The following is a 20096-nucleotide window of genomic DNA, read 5'->3' as shown; positions in this document are numbered from 1 at the left end:
AATAAACCACTTCTGTTTTAGAAGAGTTAGGGTAGGGAAGCTTCCTCCCCCTTAGTTCCGTGAAATGTCCCAAGTACTTTCCCCCGGCTTGTTCCCACAACAGAAAGAGGGTGTTTTAAACTCAGGTGCAAAGCTAGGGTTTCCTTTAAGAGTCAAAAAAGCCCAGTTTCCCATCCCTCTTCCTAACTTGTTATACCACCATAGCCACGCTTTCTTCAGTGGATGGAACAGCCCCGTTCCTTCCACCAAAAGGTCCTTTGGCCAAGTTGGGAGTTGCAAAATCAGTGAGAAGTTCATGGGAAGGGAATACTAGAACTTAACATCCCTTGAGGGGAAAAGTGGGCAGTGGCGGTGTGTAGTTCATGAATCTAGCGCAACATAGTAGCCACATTGTACAACCTCAAATCTGGGAGGCCACCTCTCCCCCTGCAATAAGTTTGTTGTAACTAATTCTCACTTTCTTAGCCCTCCACAAGAGGGTTTTCAATATGCTTTCAAAGTGTGTCATTTCCTGTCTACGAATCCATGTAAGCAACATTTGTAATGGATAAAGAAGTTTGGCAGTAACATAATATAAGAGTAGCCATACTGGGTCAGACCAGTGGTCCATCTAGCTCAGTATCCTGTTTTCCAAACAGTGGCCAAGCTAGGTCACAAGTACCGGGCAGAAACCCAAATCGTGGCAACATTCCATGAAGAACCCCAAAGAATAGCAAGATTCTGGAATCCTAAAGAGTGACAAGATTCCATGTTGAACCCCAAAGAATAGCAACATTCCATGTAGAACCCCAAAGGATAGAAAGATTCTGGAATCCTAAAGAGTGACAAGATTCCATGCAGAATCTCAAAGAGTAGCAACACTCCATACTACAAATCCCAGGGCAAGCGGTTGCTTCCCATGTCTGTCTCAATAGCAGACTATGGACTTTTCCTCTAGGAATTTGTCCAAACCTTTTTAAAACCCAGATACGCTAACCGCTGTTACCACATCCTCCGGCAAAGAGTTCCAGAGCTTAACTATTTGTTGAGTGAAAAAATATTTCCTATTTGTTTTTAAAGTAGTTCCATGTAACTTCTCAAGTGTTCCCTAGTCTTGGTACTTTTGGAACGAGTAAAAAAAAATCGATTTACTTCTACTCATTCTACACCACTCAAGATTTTGTAGACTTCAATCATATCTTCCCTCATCTGTCTCTTTTCCAAGCTGAAGAGCCCTAACCTCTTTAGCCTTTCTTCATACCAGTCGTCCAAAAAGTGATAGTCGTAGCTCTCGCCATTTCTAGCAAATTTCCTTAATGCCTACTATGTTGTCAACAATGTTCTTATTTTACACCCAACTATTGTTTGTGCTAAAACGTACACCCAAGAATTTGACCCCCTCTCTCTTGCCCATTTTAAAGGGAAGATGTAAAGATTACCAGGGTTCATCTTTAGGGTAGGACGACTTCTCACAGAGTGAAATAGGATATGAGCATCACTCCAGGCTAAGTGCCCCTGCCCTGCCATCCCAGAACGCTGAGCTCTTCAGGAATTCAGGGCTTACTTCTGAACGGATCCCTTCTGATTGCAGGGGTTCTACCGAGACTTCAGCGCTCTTTGGATAAAGCCTCCAGGAATATTTCAAAACAGCAGCACATGTTCAGTGAGAGAGCAGCATCCCTCCAAACTTTCCTGTGTGTAATGCACAAGGTTATCGTCATTTGATATGAGAAGCAACTGCAGGTCACGCTGTCCCCTCACAATGTAAACTTCCTCAAACGGTAAAGAAACAGCATCCAAGTCCTTCTCTTCAGCATTTCTGGAAACAAAAAAAAAATCAGAATAATTTATTTTTGTTACATTTGTATCCCGCACTTTCCCACTCATGGCAGGCTCAATGCGGCTTACATATTGTATACAGGTACCTATTTGTACCTGGGGCAATGGAGGGTTAAGTGACTTGCCCAGAGTCACAAGGAGCTGCCTGTGCCTGAAGTGGGAAATCGAACTCAGTTCCTCAGGACCAAAGTCCACCACCCTAACCACTAGGCCACTCCTCCACTGTTGCTACTATTTGAGATTCTACATGGAATGTTGCTATTCCACTAGCAACATTCCATGTAGAAGTCGGCCCTTGCAGATCACCAATGTGGCCGTGTGGCCATGCAGGACGTCAGACTCACAGAAACAGAAGCCTGCGCAGCCTTCTACATGGAATGTTGCTAGTGGAATAGCAACATTCCATGTAGAATCTCCAATAGTATCTATTTTATTTTTGTTACATTTGTACCCTGCGCTTTCCCACTCATTGTAATTGACAAAACAAACAATTGTGCCTATGCTCTGTCGAGCATCAAAATATAACAAAATATTTAAACACACATGAATACAAGTGTATTGCTTCTTCAGCTTATTGAGAGTGGAGTAGTCTCATATGTAACACACGATAGAGGTTATTTGATTTTTCACCCACTGACTGGGTGTATTATCTGTGTGTATTGTCTAATCATTGACTGAACCTCCACCACCCTTTGCTAATCTTATATATGAAGATATATTTCTATTTATCAATATGCTATCATCTAATTTTATACAGCACTTAGCTTGAACAAGTTGGTGCTCTTAAAACCCCGACAGGTCCCCGTTTCGTGGCTACTTTTTCAAGGGGGAGTCACCAGTTCTAAAACCAAAAACAAGATGCAGCACAAAGTTACTTACAAAATAGTTCTAAAAGGCATATTAGTTGTATAATTACTTGTATTCTAAATAAAATTGCTGTTAGCTTACCAAGTAACAGTCTCAAGTGCAACTGCAGCATTACTCTGTCTCTCTCAAAAATGGCCACGGCGTCTTTTTGTTAGTGCTCAGCCATGCCAGCTGGTTGTGGAGCTAGCTTCAAAATAAAAGTCCTTAACACAGTCTTCTAACTAAATAAAAGCCCTGTCTAAGACTAGTATAGAAAACTGCCACTGTTGATATTCATCTTGTATGTCTCGAGCAAGCACTCCTTAATTAACCATTTGTTTGTGGCAAAAGTTTTAACATATCAAAAGATTTTTCTATATATTAGGAAATGGAGAAAATTGAAAAACATTGAAAAAAAATATGTTAAACTTGGTGCCTACTCATCACTCTAGGACTGATATGGAAATATTCCAATACCAGTGTACGTGTTTGTTATAAACCATACAACCAGAGACAAGAACTGAATAGCTCACTTCTTATATCAAAAGGGGAATATTCTGTTAGAAAAAACAACTCCACTGTGTGTAAGTGTTCAAGCCCCTTGGTTCTATAGTATCCAGTGTAAAAATCCAAAAGGTTTCACGCTGTAAAATTTTTCTGTTTAAATCGCCTCCTCTAGTGGAGGGAATCACTTGTTCAATCACCATACATTTAAGGTCTTCAATGGTATGATTTTGCGATGTCCAATGTTGTACCATAGGTGCTCCAAAATTTTGTGCAGTAATTCGTGAACGGTGTTCAATCAGTCTCTCATGTAGTGACCTCATTGATTTCCCAATATAATATTTGTCACATGGACATTTGATGTAGTAAATAATGCCCGTGGATCGGCATGTAGTTCTGCACTTTAATTTATAACTCCTGCCATTGCAGACAAAATCTGTCCCTTCAATGGTTGTGGGGCATGTTTTGCAACGAGGTTTCATGCATTTAAAGTGTCCAAAGTTGCCTACGTTGTCAATGGGAACCATAGGTAAAACCGCTGGACTTAAAATTTCTTTCAGATTTTTGGAACGTGAAAATGCCATCCTGATGTTATGATTTGTGAACACTGGATGTGCTTTAATGATGTCCCAATGGCGGCGAATAATAGCAGCAGTAGCCTCTCCACCCGGAGTGTATCTTGTCACAAAAGTCATAATTTGTCCATCATGTTGTGTCCGTGGTGGAGATTGAAGCAATAATTCTCTGTTGTTGTACTTGGCTCTGGTGTAGGCTCTCTTGATGGTTTTGTGTGGATAATTTCTCTGCAACAACTTAGAACCAAAAGATTCAGAATGTACCTTGTAATCGGCATCTGTAGTACAAATACGCTTAAAGCGGAGAAACTGAGAAAATGGAAGACTTCGTTTTAATGCTTTGGGATGGCAACTACTGTATTCTAAAAAAGTGTTCCGGTCAGTGCTTTTAACAAATACATTGGTAATGAATTGCTTCTCTGCAAGAAGAATCTCAACATCAAGAAAATGTATCTTGGATTCTGACCACGTTAAGGTAAATTGGATTCTGGCATGACATTGATTCAGCCAACTATGAAATGACTGTAATTGTTCGATACTACCATACCACACAATGAATATATCGTCGATGTAACGTTTCCATGTCCCTAGCATGTCATTGTAAGGAGATCTAGCTAACCATTTATCTTCAAACTGAGCCATAAAAAGATTGGCTAGAGTGGGAGCGAATGTCGCTCCCATAGCCACCCCAGATTTTTGTTTGTATAACTCATTTTGAAAGCAGAAAAAATTACTGCATAATGCTATTTCTGCCAGTTTACACAAAAAATCAGTGGGGACTTGATGTGGGCTGGGACGATTGTTTAAGGTTTCACCAATAACTTCTAACAATTCATTTTGAGGAATCATAGTATATAGAGATTTTATGTCAAAGGTTGCCATAATAATGTGTGAATCTGGTAACTGTATATCCTGCAATATATTGAGAAAATGTGTAGTGTCCTTAATGTATGTAGGAGTTTTTTTCACCACGTCTTGAAGGAACGTATCTACATATTGGGACAAGGGTTCAAGCAGTGAGCCACGGGAAGACATTATCGGTCTTCCTGGGGGGTTACTTATGTCTTTATGGACTTTCGGTAATGTGTAAAGAACTGGAACGATGGGAAACCGCCTGTTCAAATAATTGAACTCCTTCTTGTTTAGAAATCCTGCTTCCTCCGCCCTTGTGGTTATTGCCAGTATGTGTTCTTGGAGCTGTTTTGTGGGATCCTGATCTAATTTAACGTACGATGTCGTATCGGCTAATTGTGAATGGATCTCAGTTATATATTGAGATCTGTCTAAAATTACAGTAGCCCCGCCTTTGTCGGCCCGTTTAAATACAATGTCAGTGTTTTTTCTCAACGATTGTAGGGCTTTACGTTCATCTCGGGTCAGGTTATCATGGAAACGGTGTGATTTGTTATTGTTGGTGTTGTGTAACCTACCCACATCTCTTAAAACTAGCTGTTTGAACACTGATACTATAGGATCGATCGGGATGGGCGGGATCCATTGAGATTTATCTTTAACTCGGGAAGAGGAATCATGTCTAGCCTTATCATTGAAAAAAATCTTGAGTTGCAAAGTACGAATGAATTTTTCAAGGTCAATTCTAAATTGAAAATTGTTGAAAAATTGAACAGGTACATATGAAAGGCCTTTGGAAAGCAGAGAAATCCCACTCATGGCAGGCTCAATGCGGCTTACATGGGGCAATGGAGGGTTAAGTGACTTGCCCAGAGTCACAAGGAGCTGCCTGTGCCGGGAATCGAACTCAGTTCCTCAGTTCCCCAGGACCAAAGTCCACCACCCTAACCACTAGGCCACTCCTCCACTCCTTAGCGCCTTTGCTGCCCAAAAACAAGGTTGCAAGGTAATTTGGGACAATTAATTCACCCAGCAATCTAACAGCTCAAATGCTCCAAGCCAGTCTTTCTCGTGTCATCAACCTGATTTCAGGATATCCACACTGAATCTGCAAGAGATGGATTTTTATACACTGATTCCACTGCATGGAAATCTGTCTCATGCATATTCATCGGAGGTATCCTGAGGGAGGTCAGCTTGAGAGTATTTGAGCTCCTATATAGGGTGAGCCCTCATCGCGTGCCTTTTGAAAACGGTTCGGCGCACAGATGACGCAACACACCTGACCGCCTTGAAGCCCGTTGATCTGTCATCAACTCACTTGGGACAGAGTCTTCATTTCTGCAATATATTTCCTTGGAATGGCATAAAGGTCATCCTCCTTTTCATTGCAATTCTGATCCTCTTCACCTATGGCACCAACAGAAAAAGAAAATCAACAATAAACATCACTAGGGCACTAAGCAGTTCTCACACTTTTTTAAAACAGTAATGTTAAGAAGGGGGATCACCAAAGCAGGAAACCTAAATTACAGAGACAAAAGTAATGCCTCTATGCCATAGGAGTTGTGCATTCTGGAATTTGAGCACAACTTAGAGAACATTAACTAAAGCCAGTTACACACAACTGCCAATTAGTGCCAATTGACACAAATTAATACTAATTATAGCTAATTGATTATTAAAGCCAATTAGCATCTAATTAATCTTCATTCTTTAAGTTGCCCACACAAATTTGTGCACTAGTTGGAAATTTTGATGCAATTAGTGAGTGGGGTGTATAGGGGGGTTATTGGGAGTGAACTTAAAAAGGGACCTCGCAGGAGGGTGGGGAAAGAAGATAAATGTATCTTTCTGCCTGGTCATGCACTATGGCTGGCAGCTGGGACAGAAATATCCGGGTAGACCGGCTGTTCCAATTTGATTTTTTTTTCTGCTCTCATCAACCACCATCAGGTCAATATTCAACCAGTCTGGGCAGCGTTTTTTTTTTATGCTGATTCACCGCAGCCGAATTAAATTTAGGTATTCAGCATCAGTATCTAGACCGCAGCTGGCACTAAATGTCTGGATTCAGTGGTGACTGACTCTACTGTCTGCCGACACCACCAACAACTTTGACCCCCCCCCCCCCCCCGACTCTCTCGACCGCCTCCACTCCCACCTGCCATCGCAGTCACCTACCTTTGCTGGCGGGGAACCATGGGTGGATGGCAGGGGAGGGGGTTTCTGGACATAGGTGGATGGCAGGGGAGGGCAGGGGGCACAGGAGGGTCGCTGGACATGGGTGGATGGAGGGGAGGGGGTCTCTGGACATAGGTGATGGCAGAGGGGACAGGGGGGGTTGCTGGACATAGATGGATGGCAGGGGGGACAGGAGGGTCGCTGGACGAGAGAGAAGAAATGCTGGACATGGATGGAGGCGAGGGAAGAGTGAGGAAGGAGATGAGGTGAGGGAAAAGGAAGAGAGGAGAAAAAGTGCACATGGATATAGAAAATAGGCAGAAGCTGGATCCACTGGACAGTCAAGTCTGCGGAGGACCCAGCTTTTACTTACGGATGTAGGGCAAGAAATTAAGAAGAAAGGCGGAAAGTAAAGAAATAAATGGAAAGGAAGCCCTGGAAACGGAGTTAAGAGGACAGGTAGCAGCACTATCGGATACTGAGCCAGCATGATCAGAAAAACAAAGTCACCAGACAACAAAGGTAGAAAAAACTATTTTATTCAGGATTTATTAATTGGAATATGTCAGTTTTTGGAAATGTGCATCTGTGATATTTTTCATGTACGTTTCAATTTTTGTAGTATTGCTGCATGCTGAGTCTGACTTCTTGAGGTAACTTTCCATTTCAGTATTTTGCCTTCATGTATTTTTCAGGTGTGATCAAGGAAGGTGCAGTATTCTGCTAGCGTATAGTTTGAATCCCTTTTTGTTTGTTTTTTTTCACTAGGTTGTGCACTGGTGTTTTAGAGCCAGGTGTAATTACAGTTGCCTTTCCACGCCACGCATAAGGTTGTAGCTCGTTCTGTCCTTGGAATTAGTGCTGTTTATGGTTTGTTAAGGTTATGAGTGTATTTTTGCACAAGTTTGTGTATAGTGTTTTGCAGTGGAGAGATTGTGTGTTGGCCTTACTAAGGTGGCACCAAACATCGGAAAGGGTGTAGAGCCTAAATCATGACACGACACACTCTCTCTAAAAGGGTGTTTTGTGGCTCTACATGAGAATTGTGATATTATGATCCCTTGCTAGCTTCATATTGTTGATAATCTGCATTTTCCGTATGGCTGGTATATTGGTGTATAAGGTATTAATTGTGACTTTTTTTTTTAACTTTTTTTTTTCTGTGTGTTGTCAGACAATTATGGATGACAGAGTCGGAGTCTTCTTGAGTCAGAGAGTTGTGGTATATATTTTAAAACAATTTTAATACCTTGGTGGTCTATATGTTTTTATATTGTACATTATATTTTACTTATCACTTTATTTTATTGTATATCTTTTCATTTCATTTTATTGCATATATGGGTTACAGAGTAATAGGGGAATTTGATAGTACTGAATCTTTTCTTAATATTTTTCCTTTATTCTCCTTTGTTATGAGAATTGGAACTACTAATTGTAGTGGACTTGAACTGAATAATTTCTGGGGAGGGGAGGTTTCGTGATAGCATTGTGCTTATTATTTCAATCAGTTTTTTGTACAAGTTTAGCTTCATTTGTCTTTATTTGAAATTTCATAAATAAAAAAATGTTCTAAAAATGGAATAATCTTATCAATGGGGTGGAGCTAGGGTGGGGGCGGGGCTACGATGGGGCCCCACCAAATTGGTCTGCATAGGGCCCTGCACTTGCCAAGACCGGCCCTGCCTAGGCCCACCCAAAATCTGTTGTCTGGCTACGCCCCTAACAGGGATACGTGTTCAGTGGAACTACTGTATGAATAAAGACTGCAACCATCAACATTTATAAGAAATATAACAGGGCGGAAAAAAAAAAAGGAAAACTAAGAATAAGACCAAGACAGGATGGAACAGGCAAGGTGATAAATCGGGCAGCTTTAATGCACCCTAACCAGTAAAAAGTTCAAATTCTGATTTAAAGAAAATGAAATCAGGGCAGTGGGCACCTTACCTGATGTGTTCAAGTTTGCAATCTGCCTGGTCTCGCGTGAAAGATGATTGGTAGATGTATGAGGGTCACAGTTTGCAGACACCTCAGATGTTCTGAGATCTGGTTGTCTTTCTGTAGGGCTGACACCACCTTCAGCTGTTTGCAGTAAGCTGGGGATGTCGTGCCTGAAGGGGTCATAAAAGCATTACAAATTTAAATTCTTCAGAAAAGTAAACTGACCAATCTAAGCTCACTATCGGCCTGATACTGTCTCCAGGACCTGAGTTCCGTCTGTTCAAGTATCAGTCACCAAATTTTACTAGGGAAGCACTTTTAGCTCTTGTAAGGGAGAACAAGGCATGGTGCAGAGTAAGAAGAACACCCACGGATAGTGGTAATTTTCTTTAATAAAAAAAAAAAAAAAAAAAAAGGAACCAGGTTAGAGGTCAGCAAGAGGGTTCCACCTTTTCCCTTTTTCCCAATGAAGAGAAGGAAGTAGTTCAAAATGGTTCCGGATTGATGACAAAAGGTTCCAGGTCACCACAATTAGTGAACACAGGGTGCTAAAACATCAACTCTGCTTTAAAGGATCTTTTACATAGTAACATAGTAGATGACGGCAGAAAAAGACCTGCACGGTCCATCCAGTCTGCCCAACAAGATAAACTCACATGTGCTACTTTTTGTGTATACCTTACTTTGATTTGTATCTGCCATTTTCAGGGCACAGACCGTATAAGTCTGCCCAGCACTATCCCCGCCTCCCAACCACCAGCCCCGCCTCCCACCACCGGCTCTGGCACAGACCATATAAGTCTGCCCAGCACCATCTCCGTCTCCCGCCACCGGCTTTGCCACCCAATCTCGTCTAAGCTCTTTAGGATCCATTCCTTCTGAACAGGATTACCAAGTACAGGCTGAGTTTTTTCTCCCCGGCCCTGGAAGCTGCATTGATTTCCATAAAAACTGAATCCACACAGCACGCAGCTTGGCAGATTCTGCAGCCTGGCAAAATGAAAAAAAAAAAAAAGATTCAACCATGAATGATGTCTCCCAGAACAGAAGTTACTGTCAATAAACCATGAAACACTTCCATTTCTTTCTGAGGCACCAGAGACCAGTGGGGAGGAGGAATACTTCGGGGGTGGGGGGTGTGTTAAAAACTAAAATAAAGAAAACTCTGCCTTACGAAGAACCTGAACCCAGTAAATTCCCGGTATGAATGGAGTTTGGTGAAACGTTCCTACCAGAAGTTTCTTTTTCCCATTGTTCATGGTGATCTCAAAAGTGTATTCATTATCTGTGGCTTTCATTTCACGCACCGACTGCACCTGTAAAAAGGAGGTTTTCGGAATTTACAGAGACCAAGAAGAGATTTCAGAAATCTGAGGCGTTTTTTCCCCCCATTATTATATGCAATTATGTGCAGGATCTAATCCCTTCTAAGTATTAACATTGGATTCCCTCCTTCAGATGTATCTGGTTTCTCCAGCCTCCACACAATCACTAAAACTTCCCAGAACTATACATCAATATTTGTTTGAATGGAGACCACAGGCATCTTCAAAGACTCGGGTAAAGATCCTACTGTACAACAGACTTCAAGAATGATTGACAGCTGAAGGTCAGAAAGCACCTCCTACTCTGTGATCCACCAATCTGAGGGTCAGGGAGCCTGTATGTGGCTCTTACGTGTATCCCTGTGTGATTTTTTTTTTTTTTTTTTAAACACTTGTCGAGTTTTTTGAACCATGAAAAATTAAGTGTTATTTTCTAATTAAATATGAGAGCTTTTGCAACTCAGCTTCTAGCTGAAATGGCAAATTGAAGGCTATATGTTGACTATCACTTTCCTGGCCAGGGCCACCGAGAGACTGGGCCAGGCCCAGAGCAAGGGTGCCCCCGGGCCTGCCCCCCCCCCCGAGGTCGTCATCCCCGCCCCCCTCCGTCCACTACCGGGCCGGGCCCCCCTGAATTCAAATCATAGCGCCTCACCTCGACCTCGCTCTGTGTGAAAGAAGTGCAGCAGCGGCAGTCTGCAGATCGCCTCACTTCGGGCCTTCCCTCCCTGTGCCCCGCCCTCACGCAAATTACGTCAGACGAGGGCGGGACCCAGGGAGGGAAGGCCCGAAGGGAGGCGATCTGCAGACTGCTGCTGCTGTGCTTCTTTCACACAGAGCGAGGTCAAGGTGAGGCGCTATGATTTGAATTCAGGGGGGCCCGGCCCGGTGGTGGACAGAGGGGGGCAGGTGGAGGGGACTGCGGCGCTGGGCCCGGGCCCGGGAAATTTTGTCCCCCCCCCCCCCCCCTCTCGACGGCCCTGTTCCTGGCCAAACTGAAGGCTGGTGCGAGCATTTCTGAGGATGCTGGGAGCACATCTACAGGAGCCACAGAACCTCTCGTGCTATGGAAGGAACTCTGACCTCTCTCCCGTGGGATGACAGTTCTGCTCCAGTACCTGATCTAAACTAAAATGCATAAGACAAAAAGTTGCAGATTATAAATCACCTAACCACAGCTATGTGGGACACAACCATTAAAACATCCACAATATAAACACGACAAATATCAAGCTTCAACAAGAGTAAAACAATAAACAGACATCAATACGACCGACTGCCAACCCTACCATGCAATACATTTTATATTTATTATATAGGGGTCAAGCGATAAACAGACCATAAATGGGACCAACTGCCAACCCTACCAAGCAGTATATTCCAAATTTATTACAGCAGGTTGATTCTCTCAGTCCCACATGAAACACAGTTCTATCTTTATCTGGTTTGACTTATGCAGTTAAATAATGAATATCACACTCAGAGGCCCTTTTGCTAAGCCATGTAAGCGTCTATGCGCACCCAACGCGCACCAAAATGAAATTACTGCACGGCTACTGCATGGCTCTTGCGGTAATTTCATTTTTGGTGCGCGTCCGATACGTGCGTCTGAAAATAATTTCTTTTTCGGACACATGCCAAGTAGCACTTGACGCGTGTAGGTCATTACCGCCCAGTTACCACGCGAGTCTTTACCGCTAGGTCAATGGCTGGCGGAAAGGTCTCAGACCCAAAATAGACGCACGGCAATTTTGATTTTGCCGCACGTCCATTTTCGGCCCAAATCCCGTGCCTACACTACTGCAAGCCATTTTTCAGCGCACCTTAGTAAAAGGACCCCTTAACCAGATAATTGATAGCCAGCTGTACATTCATGGATTTTCAATGCTGGTGCCCGGATATATCTTGGTATTAAATATCCCGGCAGCCAAAAACCCACTGACTGCTGCTACCTGAATATATACCCCATGGTTACGTTTATTATATATTTCTAAAACCGCCTTTTCTGACTAGCGGATCAAAGCAGTATACAAATAATTGACATCATAAAAAGTCATAGAAGAGAACCCTATCATAAGACAGGAAAGCAAACTCCATGCAGCAGACCAACCAACCCACAACAATTAGCCAGACCAGCGAGATCTTTCAACCTCAATCATGAATGAGAAGCCAAATAATAAGATGCAGACTTTCACGTAGATTCAAAATTGGGCCTGTTTTGGGCCTCGTAGAATTAATCTATGTGAATCCAAAGACCTTAAAGCTCGAGAAGGAGTGTATGGAAGGAGAATTATTATAACGGGCCCTAAGCGTAAGAGATAGAACTTTTAACCTGATTCGAAAATAATTGGCAACCAATGCAGTTTTCAAAACAGTGAAGAAACATGATTACAACGTGCCCTACATAACAAAAGAATTGCAGAATTCTGTAAAGTTTGAAGACGCTTTCCCCCGGATTCTATATATTGCGCCTAGAGATCCGCACCAAAATTCAAGCGTATTCTGTAACAATGCACGTATTAATCAGCATTGATAACAGCTCTTAACAAGCAATAATGAGCACTGATTGGCAATAATTATAATTTATGTGCACAACTCACTAAGCGCATTCTGTAATGCAGTGCGCCTAACTTCTAATGCGCGCAGGCAAAAAGGGGCATAGTTCTGGGCATTTTGTCGGCATTCTGAAATTTACACACATAGTTATAGAATGTGGCCCAATGCGCCTATATCTACGTGCTGGGATTTTCGCCATATTTTAGTTGATGTAAATGGAGGCGCATAGTTTTAGGCACTGAAATTTCAACTAAGCGTATTCTATATACTGCGCCTAAACCTAGGCACCGCTTATAGAACAGGGGCGTTGCCAGACAGCAGATTTTGGGTGGGCCTAGGCAAGAAGTGGGTGGGCACCAAATGTTCTCTCCCCCACCCCCGCATCAAAAAGATATCTCAGCTGGTGGGAAAATGCTTCTCTCCAGTCTGCAGCAGGCATGCGCTGAAAACTGAGCATGCGAAGGTGCCAGTATTGTGGAGAGCAGCATTTTCATTACCATGTGCTACTGTTGGATGGGCCTGAGCCCCCGGCCCACCCAGGCCCACCTGTGGCTACGCCACTGTTATAGAATATGCTTAGCTGGCATTGATTTCCACATCTCCCCCTTTATCTGTAAAGGTGAAATACCAGTAGTATCTGTAAGAGTGTCTTCATCTTCAGGTAGTTGTGTATTAAGTAAAGGTGAAATACCAGCCAACAAGCCAACCTAATAGTTATCTTGCCAACCACTGTAAAACACAGCACCATACAACCTTGTAAATGTAATTGAATCAATGTCATCTCTAACAACTGTTAAATGTACACCACATTGAACTGAAACTCGTTTTTGGATAATTGTGGGATACAAGTATGAATAAATAAAATAAACAAACCTAAGGACATCATCCCATGACCTAGTCAAGAGAATAATCCTATTTTTGACAGGATTCTGCTGAGATTCACCAGTTTGGGAGCAGTTTTTCCCCGGTCGTGTACTACCCAACTGCAGTAGTGTCTCACTTACATAGTAACATAGTAGATGACGGCAGAAAAAGATCTGCACGGTCCAACAAGATAAACTCATATGTGCTACTTTTTGTGTATACCTTACCTTGATTTGTAGCTGTCATTTTCAGGGCACAGACCATAGTAGAAGTCTGCCCAGCACTAGCCCCGCCTCCCAACCACCAGCCCCGCCTCCCAATCTCGGCTAAGCTTCTGAGGATCCATTCCTTACCATATATATGTAATATTGCCCCCGAAGATAAGACTGAAAAGAAAGCAAAGGAGATCGGTTACCACTTGCAACAAACTGTGCAACATAACCTAGGCCAGGATATTGCAAATAAGAGAAATAAAAGATAAACCTACTGGATCTGTGCTTTTCTCCGTGTAGAAAAATAACGTCTTGTTTTGAAGCCTGAACCAATATTTTGGCCACGCAAACCTCTATAAACAAATAAGTAAATGAATTAATGTAATTAAAAGAATTTCCAGCAAGGTCAATTATTAGTTTTACGCTATACAGAGAAGCAATGGTCTGATTTTTGGTACATTAGATTATTTTATCTTTTAGGAAAAATAAACATTATAGTAATCATATTATTCAACCGTAGCATTGTACAAGGTTCACCTTAGGTAAGAAACACATCTCAAACTCTTCCAGTTATCTGGGTGAAGCACCACTGATGAACTGAAAACTGACATTAAGTTGCTCATAAAACATGTCCTTTCACCCTTCCCAGTTTGACGATTGCTCTCCACCCACCCAGGACCGCCGAGAGGGGGGGGCAGGGGGGACAAAATTCCCTGGGCCTCCAAGGGGGGCCCAGCGCCGGGTTCAGGCTGCCGGCGCTGCAGTTCCCGGTCTCACCTGCCTGCCTCCTCGGCTCCGGGCCCCCTGCATTCGAAGCTGCAGTCACAGATCGCCTCCCTTTGGGTCTTCCCTCCCTGTGTCCCGCCCTCACGGAAACCAGAAGTTACATCAGACGAGGGCGGGACACAGGGAGGGAAGGCCAGAAGAGAGGCGATCTGCGACTGCCACCTTGAATGCAGGGGGCCCGGAGCCGTGGAGGCAGGCAGGTGAGACCGCAGACTGCAGCGGCGGGGGGAGCGACGGGGGGTGGCAGCGGTGGGGCGGCCTTGCCCCGGTCCTGCCCCGGACCCGGCCTAGTCTCTCGGCGGCACTGCACCCACCACAGATGTCAGTTGGACAGTACACGAGTTGCTTTTTGCTCAGTGTTTTGGTCTTTTGATTTAGACCCCAGTGTAGGGTCTGTTCTGTGAGCTGACAGTCCCCGTCTGACTGAGATTTAGAACATGCACAGAATCCCTGCACTGTTCCAAACAGCGCTCTAAAATTAGCAACGGAACAGCGCAGGACATTAAGGCCCCTATGATCACAAATAGGCATTCTATTAGCTCTGATCATAGGGGCACTTCTACAGGAGGATTGTACCTTATGTGGAAGTTAAGCCCCGCCCAGCACATCCCAGAATGCACCGGGCAGGGTGCCGCCATTTTGAGGCAGCACCCACAGAGGAGGGAGGGAGTGCTAGTCCCTCCCTCCTTCAACTTCAAGGTAGGCCACAGGGAGGTGTGCAGGTGCACAAGGCTAGAAGTCCATCTAGACCACCAGGGTCTTGTTAGTGTTGGGGGTGGGGACTAGCAGTCCCACTGGACCACCAGGTCTTTTTAGTGTTTAAGGGATGGCCTTGTGTTCGGGGGGGGGGGGGGATGCTTAGGTTTGACAGGATCGGCTTAGGTTTGACAGGACCGGGAGAAAATCCTGGACCTGCCAAACCTCTTGGTCTCCCCCAATCCTCCAAACCCTAGGGTTTGCAGCAGAATCAACGTCCTTGTTTGGTGTGCTGCCCAGTGATCATGAGAGAGGAATGTGGGAGACCCTCGCCTGCATGCAATTAGTGATCAGAGCCAGCGAGCGCATTGTTTCACATGCTCGTCGGCTCTAATCCTGGGGCGCAGGCTATCTCAGGCGCTAGTCTTGCGCCAATGGCCTCTAGTGCTCGCGTTTCTGATTACCTGGGCATCTTTGCATAATAGCATATCCTCATCTCAAATCAGAACACTTAGATATTCAAATAAATGCTGGTAAAGTTGATTGATTTGGTTAGAAATTACACTGCAAACTCTATTCTGTTTTGTCAGTTTTTACTTGCCTAATGGCTCTGCTCTGTGCTCAGTCCCCCATCAGGGTCCACTGAGCCCAGTATCCTGACTCCAACAATAGCCAGTCCAGGTGACAAGTACCCGCAGAACCTAAAAGGTAGATCTATTTCTCCAGAGATGAGAAAGGGCGTTCCCAAATCTATCTAGCAAAATTATTTTTTAATGGACTTTTCCTCTAGAGTCTAGGAACTTGACTACATAGTAACATAGTAGATGACGGCAGAAAAAGACCTGCACGGTCCATCCAGTCTGCCCAACAAGATAACTCACATGTGCTACTTTTTGTGTATACCCTACTTTGATTTGTACCTGTGCTCTTCAGGGCACAGACCGTAGAAGTCTGTCCAGCACTATCCCCGCCTCCCAACCACCGGCTCTGGCACAGACCGTATAAGTCAGCCCAGCACTATCCCCGCCTCCCAAACACCAGCCCCACCTCCCAACCACCGGCTCTGGCACAGACCGTATAAGTCTGCCCAGCACTATCCCCGCCTCCCGATCTTGACTAAGCTCCTGAGGATCCATTCCTTCTGCACAGGATTCCTTTATGCTAAATTACCTCTTTTGAGCCCTGATGTTTTGATTACATCCTTCAACTTAATTATGTCTCTGTGTATGTGTGTTGGGGGGGGGGACCCCTTAGATCAACTTCTTCTTAGTCCTACTGGATTTGTAGGGTTCTGTGACTTGATCAAGAAGCAAGAAAGGGTTAAGAACAAAGAACAGGAGTTGCAAATCAGTGGCGTCGCCAAGGGTGGGCCCAGGCCCACCCACTTTGGGCTCAGACCCATCCAGTAGCAGCACATTTATGATGCGGCTGGAAGGGATTCCCAAGCCCCACCAGCTGAAAACTCCCAACAACTGTCCCTCCTGCATATCTTGTAAATGGCAGATCTTCGCCTGCAGCAAGCAGTGACTGATACACAGCGGCGTAGCAAGGGCGGGGCGGTGGGGGCGGTCCGCCCCCGGTTCACGCCGCTAGAGGGGTGCAGAGAGCAGCCGCAGGCCTGTTGGCTCTGCTGTTTCCCTGCTCCCTCTGCCCCGGAACAGGTTACTTCCTGTTCCAGGGCAAAGGGAGCAGGGAGCCGAGAGCCGCGCGGCTGCTCCCAGCAGCCAAGAATGCACCCGGGGGGGGGGGGGGGGTGTGCTGTGGTGGGGGTGTCATTGCATGGGGGGGGTGTCATGCTGCACCCGGGGGGGGTGCGCATCGGCAATCCACCCCAGGTGGCAGCCGACCTAGGGTAGTCACTGCTGATACATACTTCTCAAACCGGCTCCACAGCCTTTCCTCTGACATGTTCCTGCCTATACAGAAACAGGAAGTTGCATCAGTGGGAAGGCTGTGTGGTCAATATGAGCAGTGTGTATTAGTTTCTGCTCGCTGCTGGTGGAAATCTGCTATTGAAAAGGTATGGGGGAGAGGGGGGATGTTTGAGAGACCATATGGCATGCAGGTGAGAGAAGGAGAAACCAAATCACTTGTGGGATGGGGCGGGGTTCTTCTGCCCACCCATCTTGGGCCCAGGCCCACCCAAAATTGTGTGTCTGGCTACGCCCCTGCATGCAAATAAAACCTCACGGCACTGTAGACCCCAAGCAGTCAGTTTTGATTGGAACGGAAGCCCAAAGGAAGCAGGGGCGTAGCCAGACAACAGACTTTGGGTTGGCCTAGGCAAGAAGTGGGTGGGCACCAAGTGTTCTCCCCCCTCCCAACCACCACCAGCTGGCGGAAAAATGCTTCTTTCCAACTTGGCAGTCTGTAGCAGGCATGCGCTGAAAACTGAGCATGCGCACATGCCAGTATCGTGGAGAGTAGCGTTTTCGTTACCATCAGGAGAAAGTCTTCAGCTGGCCGAGCTTGGGATCCCCACCAGCTACTGTTGGTGAGCCTGAGCCCTAAATGGGTGGGCCCCAGCCGAGATTGGGTGGCAGAGCCGGTGGTGAGAGGCGGGGCTGGTGGTTGGGAGGCGGGGATAGTGCTGGGCAGACTTGTAAGGTCTGTGCCCTGAAAAAGACCGGTACAAATCAAGGTAAGGTATACACAAAAAGTAGCACATATGAGTTTATCTTGTTGGGCAGACTGGATGGCCCGTGCAGGTCTTTTTCTGCCGTCATCTACTGAAAGGAAGCAAGAAGAAAATGCACTGCTAAAAATCAAAGGAACACGGAGATGCTTGTTTCTATTCCCAACAGACCCAAAGACGCTGAACAAAGAAAGCAGGCATCTAACATTTAATTAACAGATTTACATTTGATAAGGGCGGGTTACAAATAAGGAAAGAACTAAAAAACAGCTGCTGGTTCATTACCTACTTTTAAAGCACGATAACTTTCACCACAGGATGGAGAACTTACCCCAGCCAGACTATTTGAACTGGCTCTGTTAATCTTCTCGGAAATAAATGGCCGCTCAGGTTTAATGAGTGACTCGCTGAACGCACAAACTGGCACAATCTATCCGCGTATATTTTTCCCCAAGGCATTTCCGGCCTCTCCAAGGGCACAGGGTCCAGTTCCCTACCATCCTCCTGACCCAGGCAGCAGCACAGAGGTATCCCGGACTCTCTGTCCCATGTGTCAACCCCCCTTTCCCAGAGTTTGCAGCCTTATCTCATAGATCAGTATCATTGCCTAGAAAAAAAACCCCGAAAGGTGCACCTTGCCAAGCACGATCGGTTCCGTCCAATGAAGCTAATACTCCACAAGTATTTAAGTAACCGCGAAAATCTGTTCTTAGCTGCTACTGAATTATTGCTGCCAAATCGCAGTAATCATTTCAAAGTGCACTTCAAGGGCTCAGGGTTACCCCGTGAGATGTGCTTCCAAGAGTGTTCAGTCTCCAAGAAAGACCCGGTGTCCTGCAACCAAGAAACATAGAACTTACCATTTTGTCCTTTCTCTTTTTCAAGAAGCCCTCGAACAACAAATCTTCTGTGCCAGCCATCGAGGATTCTCCCCGGGGTTTGGTGCCAGTGTGCAGAGCAGTGGCACCTCCAGACGATGGCTGGCAGCGATGAAAGGTTCCTCCTTCGCGGGGGGGGGGGAGGTCACACACCGGGTGTGGGCTCTGCAGGGGGGAGGCACTCCCTTTCATCCCGATCTACTTCCTCTTTCTCAAAGCTCCTGCTCGCACGATCTGGACTCAACATTTCAGTCTTCTGGCCAGAGCTGTCCCTACCACCTTAGCAAACACAAAAAAAGAAATGCTCTGCACGCACCGTAAAACGAAAGTCGTTTATGATATAGTTTTTCTTTCGTTCTAGCAGTAAAATGTGTTCGTCCTTTGCTTTTGTTACTTCTGAAGTTGCATCTCTTTGCAAAGGGAAACGTGTATGTAGGCGGGTTTTTTTTTTCTATGCATAAATCTGGGGATTAACCAGATCCACAAGACTCACCGAACCTGTCTTAGGGGCCACACACCTACCCAGGTTTTCAGGATTTCCACATTGCCTACTATGCATTAGATCACTCCAGTGCCTGTGGATTTTAGGCTCTGTTAGGAGAAATTTCCTGCACAACTGCTGGGTATTTGGTCATGTTTTGTTACTAGAGCAGGGGGGCTGTCCAACTTCAGTTCTGGAGAGCTGCAATCCGGTCGGGGTTTCAGGAGTTCCCCAATGAATATACACATCTATTTACATGCCCTGCCTCCACTGTAGCGAATGCAGCTCATGCATTTTCATTGGGGAAAATCCTGAAAACTCAACCTGGCAAGGGCCAAGGTCGGCCATCCCTTCTCTAGAGGGAAGCAGCCCTGTAGGCAAAACATGGTCAAGTCAGGCATTGTGATTTTATTTGGGCATTAAAGCTTCTAGAGATGCCAAGTTACCCAGTTCCAGGGTGGAGATTTTTGTTTGGTCCTGGTTTTGAACTTACATCCCAAAGCCAATCAGTGCTGGAAGTCCCATAATGCACCTGGATGTGGTGGTTATAAATCCAGGACTGCCCAAAACAGTCTAGCCTGGAGCTAGATAGCTTGGCATCTCTGCATATGGCTGTGGGGTCCTCAGGACAGGTCTGAGAAGCCCTGGATTAGCTAGTACTGAAGAAGGGATTCGCAGAACACACCTACCCAGGTTTTCAGGATTTACACATTGCCTACTATGCATTAGATCAATCCAGTGCCTGTGGATTTTAGGCTCTGTTAGGAGAAATTTCCTGCACAACTGCTGGGTATTTGGTCATGTTTTGTTACTAGAGCAGGGGGGCTGTCCAACTTCAGTTCTGGAGAGCTGCAATCCGGTCGGGGTTTCAGGAGTTCCCCAATGAATATACACATCTATTTACATGCCCTGCCTCCACTGTAGCGAATGCAGCTCATGC

At 45.2% G+C, this 20096-nt stretch overlaps 1 protein-coding gene across 2 annotated transcripts; it reads right to left on the bottom strand.

Annotated features, from left to right (window-relative positions):
• Nucleotides 1–1173: 1173 nt before the first annotated feature.
• Nucleotides 1174–18793, bottom strand: LOC115473449. Of its 2 annotated transcripts, none has more exons than XM_030208408.1 (8): nt 18658–18793; nt 13956–14033; nt 13822–13854; nt 9956–10039; nt 9616–9713; nt 8730–8893; nt 5878–6005; nt 1174–1798 (listed from the first exon to the last, which is right to left on the bottom strand). In XM_030208408.1, exons 1-7 carry the CDS (start codon nt 18715–18717, stop codon nt 5908–5910), a joined length of 615 nt encoding a protein of 204 aa, XP_030064268.1. In that variant the 5' UTR covers nt 18718–18793; the 3' UTR covers nt 1174–1798; nt 5878–5907. The 2 variants fall into 2 exon arrangements, with proteins under 2 accessions (XP_030064268.1, XP_030064269.1); XM_030208409.1 differs by having other exon boundaries at nt 5917–6005.
• Nucleotides 18794–20096: the final 1303 nt, after the last annotated feature.

Source organism: Microcaecilia unicolor, chromosome 6, assembly GCF_901765095.1.
Source record: "Microcaecilia unicolor chromosome 6, aMicUni1.1, whole genome shotgun sequence".
Lineage (NCBI taxonomy): Eukaryota > Metazoa > Chordata > Amphibia > Gymnophiona > Siphonopidae > Microcaecilia > Microcaecilia unicolor.
The sequence above is the reverse complement of the archived record's forward strand: the minus strand, read 5'-3'. Positions and strand labels throughout refer to the sequence as shown.